Source organism: Hemiscyllium ocellatum, chromosome 22 (assembly GCF_020745735.1).
Source record: "Hemiscyllium ocellatum isolate sHemOce1 chromosome 22, sHemOce1.pat.X.cur, whole genome shotgun sequence".
Lineage (NCBI taxonomy): Eukaryota > Metazoa > Chordata > Chondrichthyes > Orectolobiformes > Hemiscylliidae > Hemiscyllium > Hemiscyllium ocellatum.
Genome location: NC_083422.1, coordinates 16952603 through 16967748, shown reverse-complemented (window position 1 = coordinate 16967748; position 15146 = coordinate 16952603). Strand labels below are relative to the sequence as shown.

The 15146-nt window shown below is 40.9% G+C and overlaps 1 protein-coding gene across 2 annotated transcripts in view; it reads right to left on the bottom strand.

Annotated features, from left to right (window-relative positions):
- rpp30 (ribonuclease P/MRP 30 subunit) overlaps positions 1-15146 on the bottom strand; it is a 42118-nt gene that overhangs the window by 14308 nt on the left and 12664 nt on the right. For both annotated transcript variants that reach the window (XM_060842362.1, XM_060842361.1), the window contains 2 exons: positions 14920-14991; positions 11340-11429 (listed from right to left, as the gene is read on the bottom strand). In XM_060842362.1, the coding sequence (XP_060698345.1) occupies positions 11340-11429; positions 14920-14991 (162 nt within the window). The remainder of the gene's footprint in view (positions 1-11339; positions 11430-14919; positions 14992-15146) is intronic.

The window sequence follows — 15146 nt, the reverse complement described above, 5'->3', positions numbered from 1 at the left end:
GCGGACAGCTGAAACTGACACCCGGAAGCGGCAAGGACAGACCACTATAAATACCGGAAGAAACATCAAAGAAGCGCTTCGCAGGAGGCTCCAGAGCACTGATGATGTCGCCTAGCCAAGGGACGAAACGTTTGCAACAAAAACTTCCAGCTTGGCGAACAGAACCACAACAGCTTTCTTGACTGTCCACCACACCTCCAATTTTGGTGTTATCTGCAAACTTACTAACTATTCCTCTTATGTTTACATCCAAATCTTTTAAATAAATGACAAAAAGCAGTGGACCCAGCACTGATCGTTGTAGCACGCCACTAGTCACAAGCCTCCAGTCTGAAAAGCAACCCTCCACCACCAACCTCCGTCTTCTAAATTCCAGCCAGTTCTGTATCCAAATGTCTAATTCTTCCTGTATTTCATGTGATTTAATCTTGCTAACCAGTCTATGAGGAACCTTGTAGAATGCATTATTGAAGTCCATATAGATCAAATCCACTGCTCTGCCTTCATCAATCCTTTTCATTACTTCTTCAAAAAACTCAAACAAGTTAGTGAGGCATGATTTCCCCCACACAGAACCATGTTGACTATTCCTAATCAATCCTTGCTTTTCCAAATACACGGGAATCCTATCCCTCAGGATTCTCTCCAACAACTTGCCCATGACCGATGTCAGGCTCAGTGGTCTATAGTTCTCTGGTTTTTACTTACCATCTCTATTAAATAGTTAGCCAAACTCCAGTCTTCCGGCACCTCACTTGTGACTATCAATGATACAAATATCTCAGCAAGGGACCCAACAATCACTTCCCTTGCTTCCCAGAGTTCTAGGGTACACCTCATCAGGTCTTGGGGATTTATCCTTTTTTTTTCTCTTTAAGACATCCAACACCACTTCTGTCGTATGGATATTTTTCAAGATGTCACCACCTATTTCCCCGCATTCTACATCTTCCATGTCCTTCTCCACAGTAAGCACTGGTGCAAAATACTCATTATCTTCCCCCATCTCCTGCAGTTCCACACATAGGCTGCTTTGCTGATTTTTGAGGGGCGCTATTCTCTCCGTAGTTATCTTTTTGTCCTTAAATGTATTTATAAAATCCCTTTGGATTCTCCTTAACCCTATTTGCTAAAGCTACGCCATGTTCCCTTTATGCCCTCTTGATTTCCCTCAAGTATATTCCTGCTGTCTTTATACTCCAAGGATTCACTCGAGCTTCCGGTCTGTACTTGACATATGCTTTCTCCTTTTTCCGCGACCAAAACCTCAATTTCTCTAGTCATCCAGCATTCCCTATATCTACCAGCCTTGCCTTTCACACTAACAGGAGCATATGCTGTCTCTGGATGCTCATTCTCTCATTTTTAAAGGCTTCCCATTTTCCAGTCATCCCTTTACCTGTAATGTTGATCTAATTAAAAAAATCTTTTCGTATACCTGGTCTACAGTAAATTCTACTAGTTTACGTAAATATTTACCTGCATGATGATACTATATCTTTAAGATATAGAATTTGTCCTTTCTTAAAAAAAGGCCATACGTCTTGAGGCTGTTTATTCGAAGCCAATAAAGTAAATAGCGTGTGAAGCCTTGAGGTATCTTTTAAGAGTTGAAACAATAGAAGCAGCATGAATAGGCAAGGTCAGGCACCCCCAGAACCAAGGTTTTAGTTTAGCTTTCAGAAGTTGTTACAGCTTTGAAGTTGACTGTGCAGCTTTTACACCTCTCTCATGTGTGATTCTGGCAGCAGACAACGTGGTTTACTGACTTTGTGTTTGCCTAGGATGTGTTTATGGGATTTTACTATATTGGAACAGTTGCTATTTAGTAATTAAGTAATCTACTATCCTGTTAAGTTTTTCTGATAGAGCTGAAGTTCTACCAATTCCTCCTTCAATTTGCATTTTTACCCTACAGTTAAAATAAGATGTTTGTAACCAATTGAATTACATCAGGAACACAGCACCTTAACGCCTATCTTGCTTAAAGTCAAGTGTATGGTCTAGGCTCTCTCTTTGATATATGTACAAAGGTAATTTGGCCTGGTCCATAACACTGGTGATTTTCATTCGAGTGTACCATATTTCCTATTGTAGTGTCAGCTCAGAGTTTCTGGGAACCAAAAATATGATGGAAATATCCAGAAAAATAAAACCCTCAGCCAGGCATTCTGTATTTCTTTTAAAACCAATGGAATTTGCAGTATACCTAATACCATTACCAATAATTGATATTATTCATTATCTACAAATGCACATAATTAGCATAACACCACTGACACTAATAGAGCTGTTTACAGTGTTGTGAATTCACAGCACTTGCCTGACTCCATAGAATGGCATGTCTGACTATTCAGATCTGTAACTATTACTCAAGTGAACTTGGTCTTCGATCACACTGTTTCCAACTATGACTAGAACATAGAACAATACAGCACAGACCAAACCCTTCAGCCCACGACGTTGTGCTGAACATTTGTCCTAGCTTAAGCACCTATCCATGTACCTATCCAATTGCCGCTTAAAAGGTCACCAATGATTCTGACTCTGCCACTCCCACAGGCAGCACATTCCATGCCCCTACCACTCTCTGGGTAAAGAACCTACCCTTGACATCCCCCCTATACCCTCCACTCTTCACCTTAAATTTATGTCCCCTTGTAACACTCTGTTGTACCCGGGGAAAAAGTCTCTGACCGTCTACTCTACTATTCCCCTGATCATCTTATAAACCTCTATCAAGTCACCCCTCATCCTTCGCCATTCCAATGAGAAAAGGCCTAGCACTCTCAATCTATCCTCATACGACCTATTCTCCATTCCAGGCAACATCCTGGTAAATCTCCTCTGCACCCTCTCCAAAGCTTCCACATCTTTTCTAAAATGAGGTGACCAGAACTGCACACAGTACTCCAAATGTGGCCTAACCAAGGTCCTATACAGCTGCAACATCACCTCACGACTCTTGAATTCAATCCCTCAGCTAATGAACACTAATACACCATAGGCCTTCTTACAAGCTCTATACACTAGAGTGGCAACTTTCAAAGAGCTATGAACATAGACCCCAAGATCCCTCTGCTCCTCCACCTTATTAAGAACCCTACCGTTAATCCTGTATTCCGCATTCTTATTTGTCCTTCCAAAATGGACAACCTCACACTTGACAGGGTTGAATTCCATCTGCCACTCCTCAGCCCAGCTCCGCATCATATCTAAGTCCCTTTGCAGCCGACAACAACCCTCCTCACTATCCACAACTCCACCAATCTTGGTATTGTCTGCAAACTTACTGACCCACCCTTCGACTCCCTCTTCCAAGTCATTAATAAAAATTACAAACAGCAGAGGACCCAGAACTGATCCCTGCGGAACTCCACTTGTAACTGGGCTCCAGGCTGAATATCTACCATCTACCACCACTCTGACTTCGATCGGTTAGCCAGTTCTCTATCCAACTGGCCAAATTTCCCACTATCCCTTGCCTCCTGACTTTCCACATAAGCCTACCACGGGGAACCTTATCAGATGCCTTACTAAAATCCATGTACACTACATCCACTGCTCTACCCTCATCCACATGCTTGGTCACCTCAAAGAATTCAATAAGACTTGTAAGGCAAGACCTACCCCTCAAAAATCTGTGCTGGCTGTCCCTAATCAAGCAGTGTCTTTCCAGATACTCGAATCCTATCCCTCAGTACCCTTTCCATTACTTTGCCTATCACCGATGTAAGACTAACTGGCCTGTAATTCCCCGGGTTATCCCTAATCCCCTTTTTGAACAGGAGCGCAACATTCGCCACTCTCCAGTCCCCTGGTACCACCCCCGTTGACAGTGAAGACGAAAAGATCATTGCCAACGGCTCTGCAATTTCCTCTCTTGCTTCCCACGTAATCCTAGGATATATTCAGTCAGGCCCGAAGGACTTGTCTATCCTCAAATTTTTCAAAATGCCCAACACATCTTCCTTCCTAACAAGTATCTCCTCTAGCTTACCAGTCCGTTTCATATTCTCCTCTTCAACAATACGGTCCCTCTCATTTGTAAATACTGAAGAAAAGTACTCATTCAAGACTTCTCCTATCTCTTCCGACTCAAACACAGTCTCCCACTACTGTCCTTGATCGGACCTACCCTCGTTCTCGTCATTCTTATGTTTCTCACATATGTATAAAAGGCCTTGGGGCCTTGATCCAACCACCAAAGATTTTTCATGCCCTCTCTTAGCTCTCCTAATCCCTTTCTTCAGCTCCCTCCTGGCGATCCTGTATCCCTCCAATGCTCTGTCTGAACCTTGTTTCCTCAACCTTATGTAAGCCTCCTTCTTCTTTACTAATCATTCAACCTCCCTCGTCAACCAAGGTTCCCTCACATGACCATCTCTTTCCTGCCTGACAGGTACATACATATCAAGGACACGTCGTATTTGGTCCTTGAAAAAGTTCCACATTTCAAAGACACCCTTCCCTGACAGCCTATGCTCCCAACTTATGCTCCTCAGATTCTGTCTTGCAGCATCGTATTTACCCTTCCCCCAATTGTAAAACCTACCTTGTCGCACGCTCCTCTCTCTCTCCATAACCAAGGTGAAAATCACAGAATTGTGGTCACCATCACCAAAATGCTCACCCACTAACAAGCCCATCAATTGTTCCGGTCGTTACCAAATACCAAATCCAATATGGCCTCCCCTCTGGTCGGACAATCTACATACTGAGTTAGAAAAGCTTCCTGGACACACTGCACAAACTTGATCTAAAGAGCTTCCAATCAATATTTGGGAAGTTGAAATTGCCCATGACTACTACCCTATGGCTTCTGCACCTTTCCAAAATCTGTTTCCCAATCTGTTTTTGTTGTGGTTCTGTTCGCCGAGCTGGGAATTTGTGTTGCAGATGTTTCGTCCCCTGTCTAGGTGACATCCTCAGTGCTTGGGAGCCTCCTGTGAAGTGCTTCTGTGATCTTTCCTCCAGCATTTGTAGTGGTTTGAATCTGCCGCTTCCGGTTGTCAGTTTCAGCTGTCCGCTGCAGTGTCACAGGAGGCTCCCAAGCACTGAGGATGTCACCTAGACAGGGGACGAAATGTCTGCAACACAAATTCCCAGCTCGGCAAACAGAACCACAACAACGAGCACCCGAGCTACAAATCTTCTCCCAAACTCCCAATCTGTTTCTCCACATCTCTGCTGCTATTGGGGGGCCTATAGTAAACACCCAACAAGGCGACTGCTCCTTTCCTATTTCTGACTTCAGCCCATACTACCTCCAAAGGCAGATCCCCCTCAAACTGCCTTTCTGCAGCCATTATACCATTTCTAATTAGCAACGCCACACCCCCTCCTTTTTTTTTTAAACCACCCTCCCTAATCTTACTGAAACATCTGTAACCAGGAACCTCCGACAACCATTCACGTTTGTGTGATGGCCACAACATCGTAGTCCCAAGTACCGATCCACGCCTTAAGTTCACCCACCTTATTTCTGATACTCCTTGCATTGAAGTATACACACTTGAACGCATCTGTATCTGCAAGTATTCCCTGTCAGCACTACCTTCTCCACAGCCTCCCTACATTCGTGGACATCCTGAAAAACAGCTAACCTATTTGCTGGACTACAAGTCCAGATCCCATCCCCCTGCCAAATTAGTTTAAACACACCCCCTCCCCCCACCCCGAAGAGTGCTAGCAAACCTACCTCCCAGGATATTGGTGCCTTGCTGGTTCAGGTGCAACCCGGCCTGCTTGTACAGGTCCAACCTTCTCCAGAATGCAGTCCAATTGTCCAAATACCTGAAGCCCTCCCTCCTACACCATCCTTGCAGCCACTTGTTCAACTGCACACTCTCCCTATTCCTTGCCTCACTTTCAGGTGGCACCAGCAACAACCCAGAGACTATATCCATGATAAAATATTGAATACTATATTGCAGCACAATACAGTTAGTCAATATTACATAGTAACTCATTCTATATTCATTTCTTGCAGTGCTTTTAATATCCTTTGCCAGTTTCTTTGTATATTTCTTTTTGAAGAGATTTATTTTGCCACCTGCTGTTATATTCTTTTCATTTGCCAGGATTTTTGCTATTACCGTAAAATTTAGAAAAGAAAAGATGATGAGGACAGACAGGAAAAGACGTTTGACGTACTAATTTATAGTGAACATTCAAATGAGCAAAGGACTAAGCCAAGGTGGAACATACAGTGATGGATCATTCCACAGCCATTGTTACGGCATGTAATGTAAAGTGATGTTTCAGTAAAGGCGAAGCAATGGCTGTAATTGCATCTAGTCTTAATTAATTCCATGCATTTGTTAAACTCAGCAAGAATTACAAATGGACAAGGCAAGGATTTTATCTACAATTAGCCTATAAAAGGTCATTCAGATAGCTGGAATTCTTTTAAATAAATTGATTGGCAGACAGTAGAAAGAGGAACAAGAAAGATGGTGGAGAATTGACCTTTAGGTATTTTTTGGGTGACATGTGCACAGAGAAAGGGGTACTGTAGCTTACATGGCTGGTGCAAGAAAATTAATAGATATCGCAGTCCTAGACTGGAGCAAAACTGTAGATTTAACAATGGAGATTCAAAGCTGGGATGACAATAGGATATGGGATCAGTGGAAGAATATCAACATATATATTGAAGTATTACACTTTTGTGAAGTGATTAGCTCACAGTGAATTGTTCAAATAAAAGGTGTAAAAAGTAAGCCCAACAACAATATGCTAACTAATTTAAACTTGATTGTGGGGAAGCTTGTGGAAATTATCACTTGGGACAAAATTAAGAGTCATATGAGCAAGTGAGAGGTAATCAAAGAAAGTCAGCATAGATTAGTGAAGAAAAAAATCATGTTTGATTAACCTACTTGAGTGAGGGTTGTGAAATCAATGCTGTTGGCAAGATGAATATGGATTTTCAACAAACATCTGAAGATCACACTTGAGAGAAAAATTAGAGGTCATGACACAAATGGGACAAAAGTAACATATTTCATAATATAAACCATTTCATAATGAACAGGAAAGATGGTTACTTTTCAGACAAGAGGAAGATTTATAATGAAACGTGCCAGGGCTGGTGTTAAGACCCCTGCTCTTCCTGATGTATTTGAAAGGCCGAGACTGTGTGTTCAGGTACAATTTCATAATTTGCAGATAACATAAAACTTCTAAACTATTATGAATTGAGGAGGATAGTGTCAAGCTTCCAAAGAACCGAGACAGGTTGTTGGATTTTGCATGTGAAATTTAATGCAGAAAAATAAGTGAAGAGATACATTTTGATAGGAAATGTGAACAATAATATAAAAAGTCCAATTCTAAAGCAAATGCAAGAGAAGTGCAACCTGAATGCACATGGACACAAGTCACTGAAGGCAGCAGAGCAAATTAAAATAAAGTAGTTAAAGCACATGGAATGCTGAGCTTTAGAAATAGAGAATAATGAACAAAAGCAAGGAAGTTATGACAAATCTGTGTGCCACATTGGTTTGGCCACAACTGGTGCATTGTGTTTAGCTCTGGGAACCACACTTTACAAATGATACAAAGAGATTAGAGAGGTTGCAGAAAAGATTTAGGAAAGTAAGGATCCTCATCTCTTGAACCACCTTATCTGCACCCACATAAATGGAAGAATGGTCTAATTCTGCACCTTAACTACTCCATGACTCTAGAAAAGAATTTTCAATACAACGGACGATGAAGTTAGTTCAGAAGAACTTAAGAATGTATGTGGCACAAGACAGAAGGGGTAAATCCTCAGAACTAATTCAAATCAAACCAGAGCAAAAACGTAAAGACGAAGGACATCTTCACACTGGAAAAATGCTGAATTAAGATGGATGCCAGTCCGGCTGTCAGTTTTTGTGTTGTTAAGACTCCTAATGGTCAGAGCAATCTAAAAGTCAGTTCCAAAATGTTTTTAAAAAGTATGGGTGAATAGACAGCGTGTTTTGTCTTGGTGGTGTGGATTGTCTGCCAGGCATCTGTGGATGAAGCTGACGGGAGTATTGTTTTTAAGCAAAGACTTATTTGGGAGTTTTTCTTCCCCTCTTTGCAGTTTTGGGGTGCTGCAGTGTGTTGCTGCTCTTTTAAATAGGGTCCTAATGCAGCTCCTCTTGTGGGTGTTCACATGATTGCTGTTGTAGTTTAGGATTTGATTGGTAGATGTGTTCTTTCTGTACACTTCTGTTGTGCATTCACCATTTTGTTTCCTTATAATCATTACATCTACAAATGGGAGTTGGTTATTGTTCTCCAACTCTCTAGTAAATTGATCCAGACGAAAATGCTATTCTGGCATGTGTTCTCGATTTCAGCTGTTTGGATTATCACAGAAGTGTCATCCAGATACCTGATCCAAAGCTTGGGTTAGATCTGTGGGACGGCTGTCTATTCAAATCTTTGCATTACTGCTTCAGCCACAAGCCCTGAGATGGAGGAGCCCATAGGTGTTCCATTGATTTGTTCATTTACCTGGCCATTGAAAATGAAGTATGCTGTCAGGCAAAAGTCAAGTAGTTTTAATATGCTGTCTTGGTTGATGGGTTTATAGTTGATTTGTTTCTTTGGCTAAAGTTATATCAATTCAAGTAAAAAGTGCCAAAATGTCAAATGATTCCATCACCTCATCTTAGTCAACATTCATGTTCCTGATGTTGTCCAGGAATTCCTGCGATAAGTACATGGAGTGTGTAGCTCCGTTAATGATGGTGTTGAAGCCTTTGCTGCAGTTCCTTAGCTAGTCCGTGCATCAGCATTCCCAGTAGGGGCACTATAGGTCCGTTGGGGGTGGGGGTGGGGTGTTGGGTTTGTGTAGCTTAGGGAGTCCGTAGAATCGTGGGGTGTCCATACCACCCAGTTTCATTCTTTCTAAGCCTGTTTTGGTTGAGTCAGTTTCAAGATAGGTTCCATAAAATTAACACCACGCTGTTAGCTGGTTGTGGTTTGGGATCCAACTCTTTCTGTTGGTAGGAATCTGTATCTATGAGCAGTTTTCAGTCTTTTAGATGCCCACTGGGAATGCCTCTTCACAGACTAGTTAAGGAACTACAGGAAGGGCTGTAGTTCAATATCATATTAGCGGAGCAACACATTCCATACACCCATCGCAGGAATTCCTGGATAACATTCGGAACATGAATTCCAACAAAGATGAGGTGACCATCTCATTTGACGTTATGGTACTTTTTACTTCAATTGACATAATTTTTGCCGCAAAACAACAAAACTCCTGGACGACCAGAACAGACAAACTGACTAGGAACCCATCAACAAATCAAGCAGTCTTAATATGCTGTACCTATGCCAGACAACCCACTTCATCCTCAATGGCCAGGTAGATGAACAAATCAATGGGACACCTATGGGCTCATCCATCTCAGGGCTCATGGCTGAAGCAGCAATGTAAAGACTCGAACAGACAACCCACCCATAGATCCAACCCAGGCTATGGATTAGGTATGTGGATGATACTTCTGTGATAATCAGAAGTCCTGAAAGCGGAGAACACACATTGATAGCATTGGGTAAAAACAATGACTGCAGATGCTGGAAACCAGATTCTGGATTAGTGGTACTGGAAAAGCACAGCAGTTCAGGCAGCATCCGAGCAGTAAAATCGACGTTTCAGACAAAAGCCCTTCATCAGGAATACAGGCAGAGTGCCTGAAGGGTGGAGAGATAAATGAGAGGAGGGTGGGGATGGGGAGAAAGTAGCATAGAGTACACAGGAACAAATTTACTCCAGAGGAGAACAACAAACAACTCCCATTTCTAGATGCAATGGTTTCAAGGACACAGAATGGCGAATGCAGAATAAAGTATACCGAAAAACCACTCATACCAATCAGATCTTAAACTACAACAGTAACCACCTGAACATCGACAAGAGGAGCTGCAGTAGGACCCTATTTAGAGGAGCAACAACACACTGCAACACCCTGAAACTGCAAAGTGAGGAAGTAAAAGACCCAAAATAAAGTCTTTCCTAAAAATGGACCCCCCCCCCCCAAAGCTCTGATGATGTCACCTAGAAAGGGGGTCACCAGCTCAGTGAACAGACCAACAATGAATCCAACCAGTTCATGTGCTTCAGATCTTAACAAAAACTTTAAATTGGGTTGATGTGTTAGATTTGCTGGAGTGTAGTGTCATCATCACTCCATCATCAATGCTGGCTGAGGTAGTTCTTGGGACATGTTGGACGTTGCCCTATAATGATTTAGGAACTCACTGTCAATGAGGGTGCTACATGAAAAGAAGGAATAATATATGGAATGCACAGGATAGAAAAATGGAGAGAATGCAATGAGTAGCTTGTTTCTTGTACCACCTTCAGCATTTACTATCTTTACCATTGACACAGTATACCACCTAGAATATTAGGAGCACTTTCTAAACCAATGACCGCTACAACCTGGACAGACAAAAGCAGTTGATACGTGCAAGCCTGATCACCTGCAAATTCCCATTCAAGGTGCACATCATGTTGACTTTGAACTATAACCCCATTTTTCACTGTCACGGAGTTAAAATCATGGAACTACCATCTTAACAGCACTGCGGTAATACAGGTACCAACCCATTAACTGTTCTAAAGCAGCTATCAGCATCCTCTTGAGGGAGTTTAAGAACATTACAGATTATAAGACCATAAGATGTAAGAGCACAAGTAGGCCATTCAATCCATCATGGTAGTGTTTGCTGACAACCGCAACTGCAGACAAATACATGTGGGCGAATTTGAGAAGGCATGAGCATGATTCCAAACATATGTCATGTAGAATTTATGCATGACATTACATGCAAATACTTTTCTGTGCAGGAAAGCAGGCACTATTCTAAAATGGGGTTAAGCGATGGCAAGAGGGATCATCAAACATAGATGGACATGGATCTCTTGGAGTGAGGAGGAAAGAGGGCCCAGAGGATTAGGGGTGGGGATGGCATTTTTCTCATCTGCCTCCCTTCTGCTGTACTCCACCCAGCTCTCTTCCCCCAACCTCCTCTCTGTTTCTCTCCAAGGTCATAATGTTGTTCCTTGCTTGATCTCTAACCCCCTCACTCTTACTGAGTAATGACTCGCATCATCCAAAACCAGTCCTGATCATATTACATATTTCTAAAATGTAGAATATTTCCAGTCACAATGCAAAATGCTTTAGATTCTGCTCTTTACTGCTTGCTATCAAAGCAAAAATGTTACTGGTGATTCTCTACTTTTCGTTAGCACATTTTCAAGCAAAAATGACAATTTTGTCAAATGTAAAATGATTAGAAATAAATAATCTATCTTTTGCTGAACAAACGGTACTTACCCCATTTACAGAAGGCCGTCTAAAATGGTATGGTTGTTTCTCGACCACATTAATACATATTAAGTCAACATCCAAGGTCATACAAGCTACCTGTTAAAATAGTTTTGTACAATTTACTATGTTTGCCCTTATTTGTAAGAAAAAGTTTTGTTTAATTAAACAGGATCTCCACAATTCTGCCACATTTAGAAGTGACATTTAATTTTGCGAATAGGAATGAATAGGAGAGCACAAAGGGATGATCAGCTTTTTACGAAGTTAAAATTTCACTTCTGGAGAAAAGAATGAAAGTTATTGTTTTTGTGATAACCGATTCTGGAAGTAGTATTTCTCTTTTACTTCACTATTTTTGCTTTCTTACTTTTATTTGGAGTGTTAATTTATCTCCAGTCAATCCTTTCTATTAGTTATGTCTGAATCTTTCTGCATGGGATGCCAGATAATTCATTGTCATGTATATATTTTCAGTTAACTTGTTTAAACGGTGTGTAACATCAAAATAAAGATGTTCTAATTGAAGACAATTTATTGGGATGAGACAAGATAATGCAGGCAAGACCATGCATATTGGGGTGAGGAGGAGTGCCAAAACCTCCAAAAACACCTGGGGCAACTTAGATTTAGCAAAAAAAAAGATTCCGTGCATAGTGCTTTATGCAACAGCAATGCCAAATTGGAACACAGTAACAGGAATAGGCCATTTAGCCCCTTGACCCTGTTCTACTATTCAACGAGTTCATGGCTGATTTGTGATCTAATTCCATACTCCTGCCTTTGATGAATCTCTCTCTCAGATCTGAAATTAAAAAGAACTGATCCAGCATCCACAGTTCCAAACATCTACCACCCTGTACGTGTAGAAGTGCTTCCTGAACGGTCTGGCACCCAACTCTCAGATTTTGCCCCCTGGTTTTAGAATCCCCAAATAGTAGAAATAATCTCTCTTTATCTAACCTGTCTTTTCCTGTTAACATTTTGAATACATCAAACAGATAGAGTCAGATGCACAGATCCTTCAGTCCAGCCTATACATACAAAACAGATATCCTAAATTAATTTAGTCCCATTTACCAGCATTTGGTCCATATCCCTTTGAACAGTTCCTATTCATATACCCATCCAGATGCCTTTTAAATGTTGTAATTGTACCAGCCTCCACCAGATCTTCGGGTAGATCATTCCATACACGCACCGCCCTCTGCATAAAAAAATTAACCTTTAGGTCTCTTTTAAATCTTTCTCTTCTCACTTAAACATATGTCCTATAATTTTGGACTACTACCCTTGGGAAAAGACTTTGACTATTAATCCTATCATCACCCCGCATGATGTTAAGCTTCTTTAAAGGTCACCCCTCCCTCTCCAACATTCCAGGGAAAATAGCTCCAGCCTATTCAACCTCTTGCTATAGCTCAAACTCTCCAACCTTGGCAATATATATGTAAATCCTTTCTGAACCCTTTCAAGTTTCAGAACATCTTTCCTATAGCAGAGAAACCAGAATGAATGCTGTATTAATGTCTTATATAGCTGCAAGATGACCCCCTAATTCTGATACAAAATGCACTGACCAAAACAGGCAAGTGCCCCAAATGCCTTCTTCACCACTCTATCTACTTGTGACTCAAGGAACTATGAATCTGCACCCCAAGGTCTCTTCGTTTGGTAATATTCCCTAGGACCTTACCATCAGGTGTATAAATCCTGCCCCGATTTGCCTTACCAACATGTAGCACCTCACATTTGATCTAAATTAAATTCCAACTGCCACTCATCTGCCCATTTGCCCATCTGATTAATGTCCCATTCTACATTGAGGTAACCTTCTATGCTGCCCACAACACCTTTAATTTTGGTGTCATCTGCAAACTTGTTAATTATATCTCCTGTATTCACACTCAAATTATTTATATAAATGACAAAAAGCAGTGGAACCAGCACCGATCCTTACAACACACAACTGGTCACAGACCTCCAGTCCGAAAAGCAACCCACCATCACCACCGTCTCCTGCCTTGGAGCCAATTTTGTATCCGAGTGGCTAGTTCTCCCTGTATTTCATGTAATCTAACCTTGCTAACCAGTCTACCACACAGAACCCAGTTGAATACCTTACTGAAGTCCATATAGATAACATCACTGCTCTGCCTTCATCAGACTTCTTTTCCATTTCTTCAGAAAACAATTCTAGAAAAAAACAGGCCTAATCTGCATAAATTCTTAGAACTTAACCCCTGAAGTATTATTCTTCTAAAGCTAGGCAGTACTTCCTTAAAGGAATATATCCTTATCTAAGCTGTGCTGCCTAGATCTGCTCACAAATATGTATAACACAGTTTGTTTAATGTGCTTCCTTGTACTCCAGTCCTTTACAGATAAAGGCCAGCATTCTATTATTAGTTTTCTTGATCATTTTCTGTACCTCTGACATTTTCACAGAATCCCTACAGTGTGGAAAGGGGCCATTTGGCCAATCAAAACCACAACAACCATCTAAAGATCATCCCACCCAGACCTGGTTCCCTATTTCCATAACTGTACATTTACTGCGGCTCATCCACCTAACCTCCACATCCCTAGGCACTATGGAGCAGTTTTAAAGCTCTACGCACTAGAAGCCCTAAGTTTCTTTGGACATCCACTGTATTTAATGTCATACTATCTAGTGGGTACTCTCATCTATTCTTCTTTGGTCTATGATAGATATCCTCACAGTTGCTTGCTTTTAACTTCATCTGCCACAGCTTTGCCCATTCAATTGGTCTCTGAATATCCCTTTGGAATTTAATACTATCATCTACACTGTCTGCAGTGCCACCTAACTTTATGCTGTCAGCAAAATTGGATATATGACTTCCTATGCCATTATCCAAGTGTTAATAAATAACGTGAATAATTCAGGCTCTAATATAGACCCTTATAGGGCCTCATTGGTCACACCCTGCCAATTTGAGTATCTACCCGTTATCCATACTTTGTTACCAGTCACTTTACTGATGTGGCTAGGAAATCAGTTATTTTCCATCAATTCCATAGGCTTCTACCTTAACTAACAGTTTCTTACATAGGACTTCATATGCCTTCTGGAGGTTCAATGAGGTTTGTTAGACACGACCTATCTGCGATAAATTGAAAATTTTCAAGATGTTTAATTACTCCATCTTTGATTATAGACTTTAAATTTCTCACCAGCAATGTTAGGTTAACTGGTCTGTAATTCCAATTTTCACCTTTCAACTTCTTAAAAAGCAATTTTGCCATTCCTGTATGTAGGAAACTTTAAAATTACCACCAATCATAATAGCACAGAAAAACTTGACCATAAGTATAATGACTTCATCACAAAACAGACTGGGATGTGCAACAAGTTAAAGTAGGGAAAACAGCAAGCACTCTCATTAAAACTATTACAGGCATTAGATAATCTCTTTCAAAGGTGGAGTTCTTCTGGTTGTCTCTTTTTTTAAAAAAAGCCATATTAAAAAAAATATACCTAAAACAGAAACGGAAATAAAAGCAAGAATATTTTCAGTTGTATACCGATTTGTTAATTACTCTAGCTTCAAACTTCTGCACTTACATGAAACAACTTCTCTGTTTTTGGTAACACAGCCACAATGTCATATAATCTGGTGTGTGGGGAGGTAGTTCTCTGGAACAAAATTGAGTGTTAATGGTCAGTTCAGAATATTTAATTTTGTTTAAATGAAACTTTAATGCAAGTAAAACAGAAATACAACTAGATGACATTTGTTTAGCGCACAGCTGTCAATATACTTTCCTTGCAGACGAACAAGGACTAAATTT